Source organism: Phacochoerus africanus, chromosome 12, assembly GCF_016906955.1.
Source record: "Phacochoerus africanus isolate WHEZ1 chromosome 12, ROS_Pafr_v1, whole genome shotgun sequence".
In the NCBI taxonomy this organism is placed as follows: domain Eukaryota; kingdom Metazoa; phylum Chordata; class Mammalia; order Artiodactyla; family Suidae; genus Phacochoerus; species Phacochoerus africanus.
The window spans coordinates 46,807,958-46,829,469 of NC_062555.1; the positions used below are offsets into that span (position 1 = coordinate 46,807,958).

A 21,512-nucleotide genomic window follows, 5' to 3' on the forward strand; every position below is an offset into this window, starting at 1 on the left:
CATTCATCTGTTGATAGACGTTTAGGTTATTTCTGTGTCTTGGCTGTTATGAATGGTGCTGCTCTTTACATAGGGGTGCATGTATCTTTTTGAATTATAATTTTGTCTGGCTATATGCCGCATGGTGGGGTTGCTAGATCATATGGTAGTTCTATTTTTTAGTTTTTTGACAAACTTCCATTCTGTTCTCCATAGTGGCTGTTCCAGTTGACATTCCCACTAACAGTATAGGAAGGTTCCCTTTTCTTGACACTCGCTAGCATTTGTTATTTGTGGTATTTTTTTTTAATCATGGCCATTTTAAGCAGTGTGAGGGGGTACCTCATTGTAGTTTTGATTTGTCTATCTCTATCATCAATGTCAAGCATCTTTTCATATGCCTCTGTATGTCTTCTTTGGAGAAATGTCCATTTAGTCCTTCTGCCCATTTTCCAGTTGGGTTATTTTGTTGCTGTTGTTGAGTCATGTAAGGTGTTCTGTATATTTTAGACATTAAGGCTTATTAGTCACATCACTGGCAAATATTTTCTCCCAGTCTAGATTGTTGATGGTTCCCTTCGTTGTGCAAAAGCTTATAGGTTTGATTAGGCCCCATTTGTTTTTGTTATTTCTCTTTCCTTGGGAGACTGACCTAAGAAAATATTGCAATGATTTAAGCCAGAGAATGTTTTGCCTCTGTTCTCTTCTAGGAGTTTCAATGATATCACATCTTATATTTAAGGAATAAGACCCTTTTTTTTAGGGAGTCAGTCAATATTTCTGATCCTGCCTTGCAGAAACAGAGGGTATAAATGACAGGGAGGCAGGAACAGAGAGAGGAGCCTGCCTCCGGCTGGAGTAGGAGAGAGCTCTGTGCCCTGACTTGGATCTGCCATCCGTGGGAACTGGATCTGATGGGTGTGTGATGGAGGCAGCACGGGTGGGGCAGGAGCACTGCGGAGGCCAGAGGTCCCCACCCGGGGCCCCCGAGGCACAGTTCAGGGCCCTCACCACCTGTGCTAGTTGAGTGCCTCCTAGAAGTTCCATGGGATGTGTTTTGTCCTTACGCTAAGTTCTCAGACACCAAGACTGAGAACCCCCTGGAGTCACACAGCTAGAAGTGGACAGGGATGGACACTAAAACCACCCCCCCCCCTTTTTTTTCCCTGAGGAGGCCCTATGGCTTGGAGGAAAGGTCCCAGGCCCGGCGGGGCCCCTACAGCCTGGGTCTGAATCCTCTCTCAAGCCCTTCCCACCTGTGCAAGTTGGGTAAAGTTACTTAAGCTGTCTGAGCCTCGGTGTTCTCACCTGGAAAATAGGGATTATGAGACCCAGCTCGCAGGCTGCAGTGATCTGGTGTGTGTGGTGTTGAGCATGCGGAAGTGCAGGGCATCATCCACACTGATGTTCTCAGCACCAGAAGCCTAGTTATTGCGTTGAACTTGAAGATGAGGTAACGTGGATCCACCCAAAACGATAGCGTCTTCCAAAGGATCTCCATTGTGGGTTTGAGCCCCTGGATGAGTGCAGAGTTGGCAATATGATAAACCACAATCTGTGCTGCTTGGTGCGAAAGACAAAAAGAGGTTATATCGTGGGAAATCATCTACTGACCTTTGGTGGTGTGGACCCGGGACCTTTCAGGAGCAGCCTTTGAAAGGAGCTGTCCTTCTCATCCTTAAAATGCAGGAAGGGAAGGAGCTTGGTGTTATACAAAATGAGACAAGAGCACTACAGCTTGAAATTTGGTCATTGCTTTACCTTAGCTGGTAGGTATCAAAAGGGAAGGGATGGAGGAGTTCCCACTGTGGCTCAGTGGGTTAAGAAGCTGACATAGTATCCATGAGAATGCAGGTTTAATCCCTGGCTTCGTTCAGTGGGTTAAGGATCCGGCGTTGCCACAAGCTGCAGCATAGGTCACAGATACGGCTCGGATCCGGTGTTACTGTGGCGGTGGTATAGGCCGGCAGCTGTAGCTCTGACTTGACCCCTAGCCCGGGAACTTCCATATGCTAAAGGTACAGCCATAAAAAGGGGGGAAAAAGTGATGGAAAGTGAATTAAGGACTAAAACGATATTAAAATGCATTTTTCAACTAGATCTCAGGTTTCTGAGGCCTTCCTAGACTATTTACTTGGAGGCCTCTAAGAAATGCGGCTTTGACCCGGGCAAATACTTCCTGTCATTTCTTCCCAGCGAGCACAGCGTACAGGTCACAGCCAGACCCCGCGGCACCTTTATGAGCAAAGTGACAGCTTTGACAAAGCCCAGCTGCAGAGGATTAAGTGAGGCCAGGGAGCATTCAGGTTCCAGGCTGTCCCTCGGGGAGCAAAAAAGCCTGGCCTCATGGCACGTGCAGCCGCTCCGTGCTCTTCATCACGGAAGCACTGGCCCCTTGGTGACAGCTGGCCCAGCCCCCACATCACTCAGCCCCCACAAGGGCTGCACCTGCAAACAGGACTGGATCCCCGGAGCTTTTCTGGGGCGGCCCCAGCAGACAGGGCACTGGCCCACGTGACTGCCATTTACCATGTTCAAGGATTATTCACCCAAAAGACAAATCATGTTTATATAGGAAGATAGCAAACAGTCTTTTCCCAAGAAAATGTGTATCTAGTAACTTACTGTCTTAGAAACTTCAAAAGAGAAAAGTATGTTGTTTGTGCTGCTAAGATTTAGCCAATGCCCTCGAGGTCCCAGACGGTGAGATAACCTGCCCTTAATCCTGGCTGCACGCCCTGGTGGCCGATCTCTCCATCCCAGATTATTGTGTGAAACTGATCCATCAGCAACCTCTCTTTCCTGCTTCTGACCGAACTTGGAGGCTTCAGGGTGAGGTAGGCAGGATGGTTTTGGCAGACTGCCTTTTTCCCTTCGTGCTTGCCGCCAGCCCAGCTACAGTTCACAGTCTCCTTTCTCCCTCAGCTCATCTGCCACCAAAGGATGGTGTCATGTGGAGAATGCATTTGTGTCTTTGAGCCCCCGGCCCTGCTCTGGCAGCGTGGCTTTTCTCTGTCACACACTTGGAGGACTTGCCACTTCCCCTAGGATGACAGCTGTTTTTCTCAGGGTATCAGGAGGACCCTTCAGTCCCTTTTTCTCCAATCTGGAGACTCAGGATCCGCGAGCTAGAAGAAAGGTGGTTTGTCTCTCCTCCCCTGATGAAATTGATGTCACCCTCAGTTGTGAATTTTGCCCCTGCCCTGCACCCCCAAGCTGATTTTCTGGTTTTGTTTTTGTTTTCATTTAAATGGTCGCACCCACAGCATATAGAAATTCCCGGGGCCAGGAATCAAATCCAAGACACAGCTGCAGTAACACTGGATCCTTTAACCCACTGCACCGGGCTGGGGAATCGAACCTGTACCTCTGCAGTGCCCTTGGGTCCTTAACCCACTGCATCCCAGGGGGAACTCCCCAAAGCTCCTCCTTTGCTGTTTGTCCCCACCCACGCTGGGGGTCTGAGCCCCATCTTGGCTCTCCTCTGGGTTTATTAGTTGCTCACCCCGCTCTGCTGTTCTGTGTGTTTGCAGTGGGAAGTCGGCAGAGGGGGGAGCATTCGGTCAGGGTGGCCGGCAAAGAGAAGTGTGTCTACTTCTTCTGGCAAGGCCGGCAGTCGACTGTGAGCGAGAAGGGCACATCGGCTCTGATGACAGTGGAGCTGGACGAAGAAAGGGGAGCCCAGGTAGGTCCTGGAGGCAAATGCGCCAGAAATGACGGAGGTGTCCTTTCCAGGAGTTGCAAGATGTGTGGTGTGGCCTGGTCCCTTAAAGACCAGATTCGCGCGCGCGTGCATGTGTGTGTGCGTGCGCACACACACGCATGCTTTTTAAGGCAGTTCCCTTGGCATTTGGAGGTTTCCAGGCTAGGGGTTGAATAATAGAAGCTATAGCTGCCTGCCTACACCATAGCCACAGCAACATGGGATCTGAGCCACATCTGTGACCTACACCACAGCTCACGGCAATGCTGGATCCCCAACCCACTGGGTGAGGCCAGGGATTGAATCCTCATCCTCATGGATACTAGTCGGATTCGTTTCCGTTGCACCACAATGGGAACTTCTTAAGGTCATGATTCTAATGAACCAAGACACCATTGTCTAAAGCCCCCTTAATCCTAGTCCAGCTTCTCCAGATTTCAGGCTCTGCCTCACCAGTCATCTCCCCTCCCACTGGCCGGGAAGGCAGACCTCTTGTAGTAGAACCTTAAAGTATATCAGCAAACAGTCCACAGAACAAGTACAAAGAGTCCTTGAGTGTTATTTTTTTTTTTTCAGCTTCAACTTAACCATCAAGGAATTGGAAATTAAAAGAGAGAGAGAGAGAGATGCCATTTTCCACTCCTAAAATGGCAGAGACTTTTAGAAGACAGGGCTGGCAAGGATTCAGTGGGTTGGGTTCCCGTACCTGCTTCCACTGGGAAGCAGAAATAGAAATAGCCATCCCGCAAAGCAGTGTTGGGTCAGGCACCTTAAAATACTCATATACTTTGATCATTTATTCCACTTGCACAAATCTAGCCCAAAGAAATAGCAGATTGATGGAAAAAATTGAATCTTCCCACTGTCTGCATTCCTCAGGTGATTTTTCTAAAGACAGATCAGATCCTGCCTCGCCTTTGCTGTCCATCACACTCGGACCACCATCTGACAGTCTCCCAGGGGTCAGAGGGCACCCTTCTCCAACTTCCCTCACCTTGCACCTGGTCAGGCCACTCCCACCACCTTCTGGTTCTTCCCTCTTTCCACCCACCCCAGGGCCTTTGCACTGATTCCCTGGCCTGGAACCTTACAGAATTCACGTTTCTGTTGGAATGTTGCCTCCGTGTTTTATCCAAATCCCTCCCCTTATTCCTATCCTTCTCTGTCCCTCTGCTCTGCTTTTTCCTAGCACTTACTCCTATGTAAAGAGTCGTTTTGTTTACTTACGTATTCTGTCTTCCTCTGCAAGCCTGAAACAGACCACATCTGTCCTGGTCTTGCCCACCGTTATTACCCCAGGGCCTGCGTAGTGCCTGGCAGCTATTCCTGCCCCAGACTAAGGATTTGAAAGCATTTCTTTTTCATGTTTGGATTATCTATGCCTCAGATCCCATCCTTTATTACCAGCAATTAAAGAGTTGACTCTGAGGTTTTGGAAACCATGACACCCTATCTTAGCTGAAGAGTTAACAACAGTGTAAGGAAGAAGAGCAGGGGAATTTTTTTCCAGAAATATCTCAGCACTCACTCAGCCTTCTAGATTCCTAAGATCCAGCTGATCCAGCTGGCTTCCCTAAAAAGCATTTAATGCATCCTTTGTACTATGAACTATATTTTACAGATAGTTTTCAGTGACAAACAGTTGTTCATTTTTGCCTCATAATAGATCACTTCAACTGCCTTTTTTTTTTTCTTTTTTTGGGCAAAGGCTGAATGAATGTTTATTTTTTTATTTTATTTTATTATTATTATTATTTTTTTTTTTTTGCCATTTCTTGGGCCACTCCCACGGCATATGGGAGGTTCCCAGGCTAGGGGTCTAATCGGAGCTGTAGCTGCCAGCCTATGCCAGAGCCACAACAACTCGGGATCTGAGCCGCGTCTACGACCTACACCACAGCTCACGGCAACGCAGGATCGTTAACCCACTGAGCAAGGGCAGGGATCGAACCCACAACTTCATGGTTCCTAGTCGGATTCGTTAACCACTGCGCCACGACGGGAACTCCCCTTTTTTTTTTTTTTTTAGGGCTGCACTTGCAGCATATGGAGGTTCCCAGGCTCTAGGGGTCGAAATGGAGCTGTAGCTGCTGGCCTACACCACAGCCACAGCAATGCGGGATCTGAGCTGAGTCTATGACCTACACCACAGCTAATGGCAGTGCCAGATACCTGACCCACTGAGCAAGGCCAGGGATTGAACCTGTGCCCTCATGGATACTAGTCAGATTCATTTCTGCTGAGCTACAACAGGAACTCCCGGAATGAATGTTTTATCGTAACTTCAGTCATTCCTTAGAGTTTTGAGTCTTAATCTCTCTAATTTGATCATTTCATTTCTTATCAATCCAAAGCATGGGAAATCATTGCAGGAACAGAAAATCCAGCCGCAAAATGGCACTTAATGACGCAAAATGGGCCCTAAGATTGATATTAAATCACAGTGAGAAATGCTTCCTACCTTTTGATGCTCCCCAGGCTGTCAGGCTCAATAAACAATTTCCTGTTTAAGGGAACATGTCTTGGCAAAGTGAGAGTCAGTTGGCTCAACCCTATGGTATTGTTATTCTGGTGGCTCTCAGGCTGATGTGTTAACAGATGTGTGAGCAGAAGCACCTTGAAGTGACAGGCTGTGAGTGGATGAGAGGTCACAAAAGAGACAGTTCTTTCCCCTGGAATTACAAGTCAGTGATGGGTCATTCTTAAAAACATGTTTCAATTAATCATGTCATATCCATACCATGGAATACCGTTAAAATATCCAGATTCATGTTTTAAAAGAATATGCGATGACAGAAAAACATTAATTAAGGAAAATCACAGTATGAAACAGCAATCCTATTTGGGAAAAATACAGCCCTGAAAAATACTTTGTAATAGAGGAAAGCTGTGCACTGGAATTTAAGAGTGCTAAATCTTCGTATAATATGGTTTAATATAAACCATCTACAAATAAGAGTATTGTCACTGCTTTTTATTTGTCCTTCTCAATATTTTGCAGATTTTCTGCAACAGGCATGTATTATTTTTATGACTCTGCAAAACTGGTACGTAGGACTTACTGTAATGTGTTTGCATTGGAAGGTCCAGGTTCTCCAGGGAAAGGAGCCCCCGTGTTTCCTGCAGTGTTTCCAGGGGGGCATGGTGGTGCACTCTGGGAGACGGGAGGAGGAGGAAGAAAACACACAAAGTGAGTCACTTTTACTGTTGGAATTTGCTTTTTTTCCCTCTCTCTCCTGGAAGGTACATTTATAGGCGTGGGGGGTTTAGGGTAAGTCTCTCTTCATATGGCTGTGGCTTTACCAATGAAAGCCGCCTGATGTTTGCCTTGTAAAGCAGCTTTATAGGAGCCTGTGCCCCTCCCCCTTCAGAGCTGTTGTCTGAATCCAGCCTTGCAGGCAGGATGCTGCTGGAAGATGACTCAGCCTTAAATGGGATCTTCACAGCAGCTCTTTTTTTAGGAGGGAAAAGCAAAATCAGTTATCTTCTCTTTGAAATTAGGGGGGTTTTGTTGGCCAGCATTGCCCCCCATGCCTTCCCCCCCAAAAATCATACACTTAGAGCCTTTTAAAGTATGTCTGTTATGACCTACCTGGGTATTTATACATTTTTTAAAAATGGTATTTCTGCATCGTGAACTGTTGGTGACCTGCTTCTAACTCGAAAAAGACTTGCTTTTTGGACCTAAGGCCAAGTGTCTGCCTCACCTCCACCTGCCCCTCCTGTCACAGGAAGGAGGCGGGACCTTCGGCTGCCCCCGCCCCTCCCCCTCTGCGGGGCTCCTCCCCCCTGCACTAGGTCCCTCCCCCTCCACTCTGCCCCTCCTCCTCTGCAGCTGAGGCCTAACTGTGCCTCTGGTGCCCCCTGCAGGCGAGTGGAGGTTGTACTGTGTGCGTGGAGAGGTGCCCATTGAGGGCAACTTGCTGGAGGTGGCCTGTCACTGCAGCAGCCTGAGGTCCAGGACATCCATGGTTGTCCTCAACGTCCATAAAGCCCTCATCTACCTGTGGCACGGATGCAAAGCCCAGGCCCACACGAAGGAGGTCGGAAGGACTGCGGCAAATAAAATCAAGGAACAGTGAGTGCTGCGTGCCTGAGGGTTGCCTGGTTGCAGGCTGGGTGGAAGGATCCCAAGGTCCCCTTGGCTGTCGTGTGTGCCCAGAGTGACTCACGGTGATGGGGGGGCGGGGTGGGAGGCACGTTGCCAACGAAGTCGGGGGGTGGGGAGGGTCATGGGAGGATGATGGTACAAGTGCATGTGACACGCATCCAGCCCAGATCTCCCCTGTGAGGGTTCCCCCACTTCCTGAGGATTTACCTGCCTCAGTAAAAAGCAGCTGACATGAAGCAGCTTCCTTGGAGATGGGATGTGGCTTTTGAATTGTCAGCCTGGAGTCCTTTGCTATTTAAAGAGCAAATTTCTGCATGCCTTGGCCCTACAGGTTTAGGATCCAGCATGGTCTCTGCTGCGGCTTGGGTCACTGCTGTGATGTGTGTTCGACCCCCAGCCCCAGAACTTCCGCACTTCACCATGTGGTGGGTGTGGTCAAAAATAAAAATTGAGCAAATTTCAGATATCACTTAGGGATCAGAGTTGGTTTGGTCAGAGCAGTGGAAAGTTTAAGAGCATTTAGTTACAGAGAGTCTGGAAATCACCCACTGTGTCTGTCCAGTGCCCCTTCCTTAGAGGAAAACAGTGTCCCCACCTGAGGCATTACGGGAGCCCCCACGAGGGCTCTTGGGCAAGCAAACCAGGTGCTAGGTCTCTGTCGTCTCCCGGGCAGGCTCCCCCAAGTGCCCACTACACAGATACTGCGCCCTGTGACTCTGGGCAAGCCAGGGGTGAGGAGCCAAGGAGAAGCTGAGCCACCCGCCACCTGTACAGGTGGGCTTTTGCTGCCTCTGCGCGCTCTGTAGCCCGTGAAGAACGGGCATTGCAGGCTTCCAAGGGACCCCAGTGCCCCATCCCCCAGGCGTCAGCGGATGCCCAGCAGTTCTTCAGCCCACCTGGGAGGACCTTGGTGACACCCATACAGTAGAAATGAAGGGTGTCCCAGGGCCACTTCCCACCTGGTGCAATGAGGTAAAATCCACTCTCTGGACACCACGACAGATGGTGTGGCATGGCATGTCCCCAGGACTGTGCTGACAGCCCTTCCAGCAGGCAGACAGCTGTGAAGGAAGATGTTTCGTCTTGAAATGTCATTGTGAGGCGCAGGGAGCTGGCAGAGATGAGGAGCAAGGTTTGGCAGGTCTCCCAGGGTGCTCATGGTCCCTGCAGTTCTTCCCTGGACCACGGGGGAAAAGCATGATGAGTCACACACGCCCTCCTTCAGCCAAAACATGCTAGACCCCAGCCTGGTGCCACGCACAGGCTTAGGGACAGGGCTCTAGTACGGGACCCACCCAGCTCGGGATGAGGAATGGAAAACACGTATGTTACATATAAAACGTATATCATTTTCATCATGTCTCTTTGTCATCATACGTTTCTAAGGGCAACCCCCAGCCACACATAATCACTCTCAACTATGCTGCAAAGCATATTTCCCTTCATTTCAAGAAGTGTTTTAGCTGGAAAGCAGAAGAGAGGTGAACCCATCTCCAGATACAGTCTTGAATGATTTTGTGCTGCCGACACTTCCCGGCCTCACGAAAACTCCTGTGCTCTCTCTCTCTCCTTGCAGATGTCCCCTAGAGGCAGGGCTGCACAGTAGCAGCAAAGTGACAATTCACGAATGTGACGAAGGGTCAGAGCCCTTGGGGTTCTGGGATGCATTGGGGCGGAGAGACCGGAAAGCCTACGACTGCATGCTTCAAGGTAACCCCCAGCCCGGAGCCTCTGCCTGCAGGTTCATCCGGTACCTATATACACGCACGTGCTCCATACAGCACACAGCGAATGGCTCCCAGGCAGTTCTTCCTGGGCCAGCAACCCAACAAGGAGGCTAAATAGTGTGTCTGATTAATCATGATGCTACAGGGAAACTTGCTATGTCAGAAATGAGGTCCAGGGGAAGAGGTGGAGAGTTAAAAAGAAAAAAGATGGGAGTTCCCATTGTGGCTCAGTGGGTTACGAACCTGACTAGCACCCATGAGGATGCGGGTTCGATCCCTGGCCTCGTTTAGTGGGTTTAAGATCCTGTGTGGCAGTGGATGGTAGCTGCAGCTTGAACTCACCTCCTAGCCCGGGAACTTCCATATGTCGCAGGTGAGCCCTAAAAAGAAAAGAAAAGATGATTTCCAGGGGAAATCACACAGGGCTCCATGGAAGACACAGCACTTACACAAAGCCTTGGAGGTGGAGGAATGACCTTCTTGGTTAGGAAGGCGAGAGGAGCACAGAGTGAACCTCTGGAACAAGATGCTTTTGGTTTGGCCAGTCATTCAGGGTGCAGGGATATAGTGGGGTTTAAATTAGAAAGTAGGTCTTGTCTTTAAATCACAAAATACAGATTAACTTAAATACAGAATAACATGAGAAAAACCAATAATTGCTACACAGTTTTGGATGTTAGACACTGTCTAAACACTTGCTATACATTAACTCATTTAGTGCCCACAACCCAGCACACGCTGTCCTTTACACCAGTGGGAAACGGAGGCCTGGGGAGGCCAACCAGCTTGCTCCAGGTTGGACAATCACGGAGCATCCTCAGAACCACTCCTTTATACTGCCTCTCAGTTTTCACAAACTTTTACATGGGTTGTTTTTTTGGTTTTTTTTTTTTTTGGTCTTTTCAGGGCCGTACCCATGGCATATGGAGGCTCCCAGGCTAGGAGTTGAATCAGAGCTATAACTGCCAGCCTACACACAGCCACAGCAATGCCAGATTTGAGCCATGTCTGCAACCTGCACCACAGCTCACGGCAATGCCGGATCCTTAACCCACTGAGCCAGGCCAGGGATTGAACCCGCGTCCTTATGGATACTAGTCAGATTCATTTCTGCCGAGCCACGATGGGAACTCCAACGTAGGTTTTTAAAAGAGAGTAGAGGAGTTCCCTAGCCAGCTTAGCAGGTTAAGGATCTGGCATTGTCACTGCAGCAGCTCTGGTTGCTGCTGTGGCATGGGTTCGATCCCTGGCCTGGGAACTTTCACATGCCACAGGCATGTTGACCCTTGAACAACGTGGAGGTCAGGGATCAATCCCCCCACAGAATTGAAAATCCACATATAACTTAACTCCTCCTCAAAATTTTATTTTTTATTTATTTTATTTTTTTTAGGGCCACACCCTCAGCCCATGGAGGTTCCTAGGCTAGGGGTTAAATCAGAGCTGTAGCCGCTGGCCTACACCACAGCCACAGCAACGCTGGATCCTTAAACCACTGAGCAAGGCCAGGGATCAAACCCACACCCTCACGGGTCCTAGTCGGGTTCGTTGTCCACTGAACCATGACGGGAACTCCGAAATTCATATTTTTTTTTACAGGCATAATGATTCATGCATTGATAAGGAAGAAACAGCAACGTGATTGCTTTATGGTTGCCTAGTGTCACTGATACAAGTGCTTCACAGCAGCCCAGCCTGTATACTAATGAATGAATATTTATCAGTTTTGATGGCAGGCAGTTTTACAGTCATATTCCTAATGCAGTACCCGAAACACGGTTTCCCAGGCCAGGGATTTAACCCCAAGCCATAGCAGTGACCTGAGCTGCTACAGCGACAAATGGTGGATCCTTAACTTGATGTGCCACCAGGGAACTTCAAAACAGTTACATTTTTTTAAAAAAATCACTTATCCATGATGATAGACTGATATGCAGTCTACCAGTTACAAGAGAGCCACACTATACAGGAATGTAATTATTTGAAAACCAAGTTATCAAGGAGTAAGAAAACATATTATTAACTTTAGACTAAATATCATTCACCTTATGTCTATTAGGATAGATTAATATCTACATTATATTTGATGCATTCATGACATACCTAAATTTTCCCAATTCTTGCAGGCTATGCAGTTCATCTACGAGTTTTTTCAAATTGTCACAAATCTCTAAAAAAATTCCAATATATTTGTTGAAGTATCTCCATGTGTAAGTGGACCCGTGCAGTTCAAATCTGTATTGTTCAGGGGTCAATTGTAATGCATATTGATGACAGGAAATGTTTGAAACCACAAAGAAGAAATAAAATAAGTTCCTTATGATCACATCTCGCAAAGATGTGAACCAGAAGTAACATTTCTTTGTTTATTGCTTTTTAGGGCTGCACCTACAGCATATGGAGGTTCCCAGGCTAGGAGTCGAATAAGAACTGTAGCCGCTGGCCTACACTACACCACAGCCACAGTCACACCAGATCCAAGCCACGTGTTGCAACCTACACCACAGCTCACAGCAATGCTGGATCCTTAACCTTCTGAGTGAGGCCAGGGATCAAACCTGCATCCTCATGGATATTAGTCAAATTCGTTTCTGCTGTGCCACGACCGGAACTCCAATATGTATATTTATTTAAATATATAAACAATTTGCACATACTACTTTATTTAAATAATGCATGTTTCAATACACACATTAAAATATATTTATATTTATGTATATAAGTGCATGTGTTTATTTAAATGTATTTATTTAAATATATTTATTTAAATAAAATTTGGATGGGTTTGGCACAAAAAAACAGTAACAACTTTGGATAGCATTCATTGTACACACTGTTTTAACCTGCTTTTTCCCTCTAATTTATTATGAATAATTTCCCAAACCCTGTGTTAATATTTAGACTTTTAATGGCTGCAGGGTATCTCATGAAGTATTTTGTAATATATGCCACTCTCACCTTAACCTGTGTCCTGTAATTGGAGAGCTGAGTCGTTTGCAGTTCTTCTCTATTAAAACAGTAATACACAGCGAATAATTTTCAGCATCATCTGCATTCATTTCTAGTCAGGGTAACTTCCTAGACATGGAACTCCTATGCTGAGGTTATAAAAGGTCATTGGCTTCAACTTCCATTCTCCCCAGCAATATACAAACGTGTACATTTTGGAGCATAATCATAGCCTTCTGATTACTTCTTCCTCTTTGCCAACAGTGGCGGTAGAAATTGCTGTCTAAACACTGTTATAACTTACTGTTATAACAGTTAAATGTTTTCTCTGTGTATTTCATAGCCATTTGTATGTCTGTTTAGGTGAATATTTGTGCCTTTAGCACATTTGTTTAGGCATTTATTGTTTCCTTATAATAAGAATGTTAATAGCGCCCATTTTGTCACTTGCCATTTCCTTTTGTTTGGCTGGGGTGCCTTTTCTGCAACGAAATTTTTCAACTGTTATGTTGTTCAATGCATAAATCTCTTCTCCTTGAATTACTTCTTTTGCAATTATGATTAAAAAGGCCTTCCCCACCTCCAAGTTGAGATAAATCTTACCTCTTTTTATGCTCATGTTTTATGGTTTCTTTCATGTTGTACATTAATTCTCTAAATTCACCTTGAATTGGCTTTGGTGCATATTTTGTCTTTAGCTTTTGTTCTCTTTTCTTTCAAAGATCCTGGAAATTTTAACTTCACACCCCGCCTGTTCATCCTCAGCAGCTCTTCTGGTGATTTCTCAGCCACGGAGTTCATGTACCCTGCCCGAGACCCCTCTGTGGTCAATTCCATGCCCTTCTTGCAGGAAGACCTGTACAGCGCCCCCCAGCCAGGTATGGCCTGCAGAGGGGGTGGTGGTGCTGAGCCAGCAGAGGGCACGCCTTCCAAAAAGCCTTTTACTTGCAAATCAAGTAATACATTAAGCAGTTTGTATTTGCCAAGTGCACTTTCTTATATTATTTAATCCTCACACCTCCCCTTAAGGAAATTGACATCAGTTCCATACAGCATATAAAAATGACCCTCAGTGAGTCAACTCACCCAAATTCATCAGTTAAGAATAGCTTGAGTACAACTGTGTCAGATCTGAGTCTCTGCTGTTTTCTCAGCTTTCCTTCCATCTTGCTGCTTCATGGTCTCCAGATGGCTGCCCCTGCTCCGGCCATCATGATTCTATTCAAAACATAAGAGTAGGAAGAAGGGCATTGATAGCCATGGCCGTGACTCTTCCTTTTATCATCCCAGAAGCCCCCAGCAGACTTCAGTCTACATCCCCCCCAGCCAGAACTCTGCCCTGTGGCTGCCCCCAGCTACAGGGGAGCCCTGGGAAAGCAAGAGTCCAAGGAACAGAGGCCTGGGAGTGTCTACAGAGTGAGTGAGAGAGCAGTGCCTACCGTGCGAGGCCGCACAGCAGGACCAAGGCTCTTGCCTGTCTTCTTATCCCAAATCCAGGCTGTTGCCACTTGACCGGCCCCTCAAGACAGAACCTCTGTGCTGGTGTTGTGGTTGGGACAGTCACAGTCAGCAGAGACCGGGCTGTAAAGATGCTGGACTCTGAGATCAGCTGCCCTGGCCTCATAGCATCTCTGCTCTCACATCAGAGTCTAGAGTGGCAGCCAGGACACTCTCAGACACTGGCAGCCTCAGTCCCCACCTTCAAAGCCTGACTGGTGCACACATCATACTGGCAAAGTCTAGCGAGTGTCTTGAAAGGGGCTGCTCCTCACCTCCTAAGGCTCAGCTTGGGTTACCAGCCTCCGGGGGCTTTTTAGGCATGTGGTTATCGCAGGATCCTGAGAGATGGGCCAGGGAGGGACTCAGGCCAGGAGGACTGGGAGTCAGGCTGATGGTTTGCTGAAGAGAAAAAGGGGGCAACACTTGGTCTTTAAGGCCTGTTTCTAAAAGAGCCAAAGACTTAAATCACCTGCAGATAAGCCCCACAAGGGACAGGAGAATTGATGACATGCGTGGTGTCCTTCTGTGTTTCGTCTACTCTTTCGGGAGCCGTGGTGTTGACAACCCTTTGGGAGGCATGCATGTTATCTGTCCCATTCTTGGCACCTGCCAGGACCCAGAAGAGCAGCCGGGCGGTGGGGCGAGGGTAAGGGGGAGGGACCCACATCATCAACGCTGTCTCTGCCTAGAGGTGCTTCCCGACTTACCCTTCAAAGGGCCGAGACATCACAGAGACCCTCTCTTTGTCCCTGAGTTTACCTGCCCAAGGGATTCTCCCACCAACCAGGGTGGGAGGGGGCACCCGTCAGGCTTGGGGAGGGGTCCCCGATGGTCTGGTCTGCTCTGCCTTCGCAGCACTTTTCCTCGTGGACAATCACCACGAGGTGTACCTCTGGCAAGGCTGGTGGCCCATCGAGAACAAGATCACCGGCTCCGCCCGCATCCGCTGGGCTTCCGACCGGAAGAGCGCCATGGAGACGGTGCTGCAGTACTGCCGAGGTGAGGCTGCTGAGGCACCGGCCGGCCTGACCCGCAGGCTGGCTATAGACTGGGTTCAAGTCCCAGTCCGGGCATCCTTTCTTGCTGCCGACAGCCGTGAAACCTTGCTGTTCCCTTGAACTTTCTGAGGCTCATTCATTTTGAAATTAGCTGCAGCATGAAGGAGCTTTCATTTTTCTTTTTTTAAATTGAAATAGAATTGATGTATATAATACTACGTAAGTTACAGGTGTACAACTGTGATTCATAGTTTTAAAGGCTATAACAAATATTAGCCATATTCCCTCTGTTGTACTGTATATCCTTGTAGCTTATTTTGTTCCCGACAGTTTATTCCTCTTAATCACATGCCCCACATCGCCCCTCCCCCATAGCAAACCAGTGCATATCATTTTTCTCTTTTATATTATGAGACTGTCCAATTTGTCACCCTCGAGGTTAGCAGCGGTGTTGTGGGTTGCCCAGCCTAGTGAAAAGCCTTCTGTACACAGGATTAATTGTGCGGTGGGACATGCAGGCTCCATCCATGCACTGTCCTCACGCAGCTTCACCCCATCAGAGAGTAACAGGCTCCCCCAAATGGGCTGGAAGGCCAGGGGCAACCCTTCTGTCATTCCTTATTGTTTTTAGTATTATATCTAAAAATAATGATTGATCCCTGGCCCGGGAACTTCTGCATGCCCGCGGGCACAGCCAAAAATAAATAAAAATTTGAAAATACAAAGAAGTAGAAAGATCTGGAGTCAGTTCGTGTTGTCAGTTCTACCAGCCACCTGAAATTTATAGTCCTGTACATACCATGAAGATGGCAGTGATTAGTTTACCTGAATTTTTAAGATTTCAAGGATTAGTGTCACTGAATAAGGACAGTTGATTTTCTCTTGCAAAGCTCTTTCATGACAACTTATTAAACTTCCCACCAAATGTTTAAGCTTCTAAAATACTACCATCAGGAGTTCCCATTGTGGTGCAGCAGAAATGAGTCCAACTAGTATCCATGAGGATGCAGGTTCGATCCCTGGCCTCACTCAGTGGGTTAAGGATCCGGCGTTGCTGTGAGCTGTGATGTAGGCCGCAGACGAGGCTCGGATCCCACATTGCTGTGCCTGTGGCGTAGGCCAGGCAGCTGCAGCTCCAATTCAACCCCTAGCCTGGGAACCTCCATATGCCATGGGTGTGGCCCTTAAAAAATTTTAAATAATAATAAAATGCTCCCATCAGCTGTTTCATTCCCACTGAACTCAGCGCTGTGTTAGGAAATCTAAGGATTACTTCACAGGTAAACCTGGGAGGAGAGAAATGTCCCACCCCAGAAGCCACTGGGAGAGAAGCTTTCTTAGCTCCAAACCAGGAACCGGAAGTGTTTTGTTAAGTTCAGGAAGTTTAGAGTCAGGTCCAGTGCAGGCACTGTTACATGTAGTCACATGCAAATGTATGCATAAAATTAACATTGTGAGTACACATCCATGAAATACTCATAAGTTCAATTTAAAGCCTGAAGTCCAGCAATGCAAAGATCTTAGGGGAAATCAGAGAAAGACGGGGTCTTGGGGCCCAGGCGGGGTCTGCTGACGTCTGCATTCTGTGTGACCCGCAGGAAAAAACATCAAGAAGCCGCCCCCCAAGTCTTACCTCATCCACGCTGGTCTAGAACCCCTGACCTTCACCAACATGTTTCCCAGCTGGGAGCACAGAGAAGACATCGCAGAAATCACGGAAATGGTGAGCCCTTCCCTGGCGAGGTGGTGCCCCGCCTTTCTGGTTGTAGGGCAGCTCCGCCCCGGGAAGCAGCGGTCAGTGGTTCTCATGTGAGGGCGCGTGGTCTCCTTCCCAACATGTTGACACCTCTGGGTAGAATCGGCTTAGGAAGAGGAAATGCTGGAGGAGAAATCAGTGGAACTGTGTGGGTCATTTTCTCCATTTTTTGGTGCTCAGGTCCAAAAACTTAAAAGCAAAGGAGAATTTTTTTTTTTTTTTGTCTTTAGTCTTTACAGGGCCGCACCTGTGGCATATGGAGGTTCCCAGGCTAGCGGTCTAATTGGAGCTGTAGCCACCAGCCTATACCACAGCCACAGCCACGCCAGATCCAAGCCGTGGCTGTGACCTACACCACAGCTCACGGCAACACCGGATCCTTAACCCACTGAGCAAGGCCAGGGATCAAACCTGCAACCTCTTGGTTCCTAGTCAGATTTGTTTCTGCTGAGCCATGATGGGAACTCCAAGCAAAGGTGAATTTAATTATTTTGGAGATGATATATAAATTAAAGCAGCCGCCTCAGAGTTCCTGTGGTGGCTCAGTGGGTTAAGAACCTGACATGGTGTCCATGAGGATGAAGTTTGATCCCTGGCTTTGCTCAGTGGGTTAAAGATCCAGTGTAACTGTGGCATAGGTCTCAGCTGAAGCTCCAGTTCAACCCCTTAAAAAATTTAATAAAAGGGAGTTCCCTTCGTGGCTCAGCGGAAATGAATCTGACTGGCACCCATGAGGACGCAGGTTCAATCCCTGGCCTCATTGGGTTAAGGATCTGGCATTGCTGTGAGCTGTGGCATAGGTCACAGATGCAGCTCAAATCCTGCATTTCTGTGGCTGTGGTGTAGGCCGGCGGCTACAGCTCCAATTCAACCCCTAGCCTGGGGAACCTCCATATGCCGTGAGTGTGGCCCTAAAAAGATGAAAAATAAAACAAAATTTAATATTAAAAAAAAAAGCTGGAGTTCCCATCGTGGCGCAGTGGTTAACGAATCCGACTAGGAACCATGAGGTTGCGGGTTCGGTCCCTGCCCTTGCTCAGTGGGTTAAGGATCCGGCGTTGCCGTGAGCTGTGGTGTAGGTTGCAGACGAGGCTTGGATCCCGCGTTGCTGTGGCTCTGGCGTAGGCCAGTGAATACAGCTCCCATTCGACCCCTAGCCTGGGAACCTCCATATCCCGCGGGAGCAGCCCAAGAAATAGCAACAACAACAACAACAACAACCAAAAAAAGACAAAAGACAAAAAAAAAAAAGCGCACCTGTCCCTTCCTCTGTCAGCTAAAAATCCACTGCTTTTCAAAGTCCGTATAAAGCACCACAAATGGCCTCATGTCCCAGATGTTAACACTGGATCTGAGGAGACACAAAACAAGCCCATGATGAGTTAACCTGCTCAGATAACTCGGGGCGTGAACCCCTCCTGATAAGGTATTGTAACCTCTTTGCCAGAATGGTATCCTTTCCAAATGCAGGGAAGAGAGGATGCTTACGACAGCTACATAGAATGTCTTAATTTATGAGTTTTGAACATTGTTCACCATAGCCATTCCGGAGGTGGGGGGCGGGTGGTGAGAAATATGTTTGTTCCGTTTAGATGACAGGTGGGGGGGGGCGGGTATTTGATAGGAGGCCCAAGTCCTTTGAAACAGGCAAAGCGCCCTGCTGCTTGACGGCGGAGAGGGTCTGTTTAGTCTCGGCTGCCGATCCTGACCTCTCCCTGGAGCCCCGAGGGTGACCTTCACAGGTCAGGGCTCAGGCAGCCTGGGAGCCAACAGGCACAGCCAGGGGGCTCTGTCTACGATGACTGTGTCACCTGGGAGACCTCAGAGCTCTAGGGACGGAGAGCATGGTCCAAGTTCAAGGACCTCAGTCTCCAGCTCCGTCTCACATTCTCTTAGCTGGTGGTGGGCTCTGGGTTGTCCTGTGCAGCCTGAGGGCTGTGGGCCAGGGAGCTGGCAGGCTGTGGTGACAGTTCACTAGGAGCCACTCTGTGCCAGGCACTGCTCTGAATGCTCCGTGTTTATTTCCCCCTGGAATTTTCCCAGTAGTCCATTAAAATCCGTGGTCTCACCTCCATTTCACTGGCAGAGGAGCTGCGGGATAGACACACGGCCTCAGGTCAGGTGCAGACCTTAGCTACCTGCCTCTTCTCACAGCATCGTTCCCAACCCCCCACTGCGCCCCCACCCCCCCCCCCGGGAAGCAGCCCACCGGGGGGGTCCCAAGTTTAATGGAGGAAGATCATTTACTCGGAATAACCTACTCAGATGAAATGCCCACAGTGGTTGGGAAAAAAAAAATGCAAGGCCCAGACTATTCTAGATGGTTTCTCTCTTTTTTTTTAATGGAGGCTCCCAGGCTAGGGGTCACATTGGAGCTGTAGCCACCAGCCTACTCCACAGCCACAGCAACGCCAGATCCGAGCCGTGTCTGTGACCTACACCACAGCTCACTGCAACACCGGATCCTTAACCCACTGAGCGAGGCCAGGGATCAAACTCACATCCTCGTGGATACTAGTTGGATTCAATACTGCTGAGCCATGACGGGAACTCCTAGATGCATTTTCTTACCTTCTGTTTCTACTAAGGATTAAAAGATGGGGGGAGTTCCCACCATGACACCGTGGGTTAAGAATCCAAGTGCAGCAGCCAGGTTGCTGCGGAGGTGTGGGTTTTTATCCCCAACCCGGTGCAGTGGGTTAGAGGATCTGGTGTTGCCACAGCTTTGGCTAGCTTCTGTGGCTCAGATTCAATCCCTGTCCCAGGAACTTCCATATGCCGTGAGTGCAGCCATAAAATTAAAAAAAAAAAAAATTGGTATTTAAGGGGATGCTGGAGATGGTGATTCCTTTTAAGGTTGTTTTTAAGTACCTGTAAACAGGACTTCCTGTGTGGCTTAGCAGGTTAAGAACCTGACTAGTATCCATGAGGATGCAGCTTCAATCCCTGGTCTTGCTCAGTGGGTTAAGGATCCAGCGTTGCTGTGGCTGTGATGTAGGCCAGCAGCTGCAGCTCCAGTTCAGCCCGTAACGTAACCCAGGAACTTCCATATGCAGCTGGTGCGGTCCTAAAAAGAAAAAAAAAAAAACCAAATACCCATAAACAAAGTCCATTATTTGGAGGCTTCTGGTGTTTCAGCTTCATATTTAATCACCTTCTGGATAATTCACTTGGGTGATATTCCCTGAATTTTTTTCCTGATTTATCCGGAGCGAGGGTGGGCACCAAAAGTCGGGGGGGAGAGGGGGATTCTCCGGGCCGGGATAGCATGTTTGCAGGTGCATGATGAGATGTGGTCCGCTCTTTGCCCCCTCCTCTCCTCCAGGACACGGAAGTTTCTAACCAGATCACCCTGGTGGAGGATGTCCTGGCCAAGCTCTGTAAGACCATCTACCCCCTGGCCGACCTTCTGGCCAGGCCACTGCCCGAGGGGGTTGATCCTCTGAAGCTGGAGATTTATCTCACAGATGAAGACTTTGAGGTAAGCGCCTCTTCGGGCGGGAGGATGGTTGAGCCTCCCGCCTGGCTGGTCAGAGGGTCCCTCACGCAGCCACTGGGCATTTCTTTCCCTCGCAGTTTGCACTAGACATGACCCGAGAGGAATACAGTGCACTGCCCGCCTGGAAGCAGGTGAACCTGAAGAAAGCAAAAGGTCTGTTCTGAGTGACGAGAGATGCTGGCGGAACCCCATGGTCACGTTCCACTGGGCCAGGATGTTTTGCAGAGCTGGGGAGGGAGGGGTCAGTCTTTTAAAAAAAGATTTTTTTTTTTTTCATCGGCGTCTTCAAAACATGAAGTGACCAGCTCTCCTGCTTGTTTGGGAGTTGTGTATTTTGTAAATGTTTCTGAGAACTCTTTGGATCCACTGTTTTCCACGATTCAGCAGGCGATGTTCCTACGGTACCCGAGTCCCTCTGTGCACTTAAGCAGCAGGTCCTTGGCTGTGGCCGTGACCCTGCCCTCCTGCTCCAGGGAAGCGTTGCCTCATTTTTTTTTTGGTTTTTTTTGGAAGCGGTTCTCTTTATAAAGTGTTATTTTGATAGTTTGTGGATTCTAAAATATATATATATTTATATAAACACCATATAAATCAAATATGTATTTAACGAAGCAATATGTATTCATTCACTTTTAAGATTTTTTTTTTTTTTTTTGGTGTCAAAAGAATAGTAAAAGGTAGCTGGAGTTGCTTCTATGGAGTTAGTTCTGCCACCGAGGTGGACTTTCACATGTGTTCAGAAGCATCTCCTTCGCATTAAGCCTGACTCGTTCTGAGTACTACTTGCGGTGCTAAGGTGAACAAAGAATTTACATGTCCTGACACAGGCTCACAAGACCCTGTGTGAGGCCACCTTGCTTCCTTACTGTGCCCTGCCCCAAATGTATAGTGCCTTGTTTTATGTACAGTTTCTATACAGAAAAGTTGGCTCTGCATTTTTTGACGATGGTTTGAAACATTACCATTTTACTCTAAAATAGTAGAAATTTAAAAAAAAGAAAAACCTCAATTTCTCATACCTGTTGTACACATGAAACGTGTCATTTGGCGCTGGAGGACTCCAAAATAAAAGCTTCAGAATAAACACGACAGTGGATTGACTGGTTCTCATTTCGTGCCTTTCAGAAAGATGTTTCCTTTATAAATGGTAACTCGGGACCCATAGTTCACCCTTCAGTAGTAACTGCTGTAACTTTTCCTTTAACTCAGGGCAGGATGTTATACAAGGTCATCAGCCTAAATCAATCGAGTGTCGACCCAGAAAATGAGTTCTCAGTACTTTGTTGAAGA

At 47.9% G+C, this 21,512-nt stretch overlaps 1 protein-coding gene across 6 annotated transcripts in view; it reads left to right on the forward strand.

Moving 5' to 3' along the window:
- Positions 1 to 21,311, forward strand: part of SVIL (supervillin) — a 170,747-nt gene extending 149,436 nt beyond the window's left edge. For all 6 annotated transcript variants that reach the window (XM_047754684.1, XM_047754685.1, XM_047754687.1 and 3 more), the window contains 9 exons: positions 3,513 to 3,664; positions 6,767 to 6,872; positions 7,553 to 7,760; positions 9,370 to 9,503; positions 13,192 to 13,347; positions 14,825 to 14,968; positions 16,566 to 16,690; positions 20,049 to 20,204; positions 20,300 to 21,311. In XM_047754684.1, the coding sequence (XP_047610640.1) occupies positions 3,513 to 3,664; positions 6,767 to 6,872; positions 7,553 to 7,760; positions 9,370 to 9,503; positions 13,192 to 13,347; positions 14,825 to 14,968; positions 16,566 to 16,690; positions 20,049 to 20,204; positions 20,300 to 20,386 (1,268 nt within the window). In that variant the 3' untranslated portion in view covers positions 20,387 to 21,311. The remainder of the gene's footprint in view (positions 1 to 3,512; positions 3,665 to 6,766; positions 6,873 to 7,552; positions 7,761 to 9,369; positions 9,504 to 13,191; positions 13,348 to 14,824; positions 14,969 to 16,565; positions 16,691 to 20,048; positions 20,205 to 20,299) is intronic.
- Positions 21,312 to 21,512: the final 201 nt, after the last annotated feature.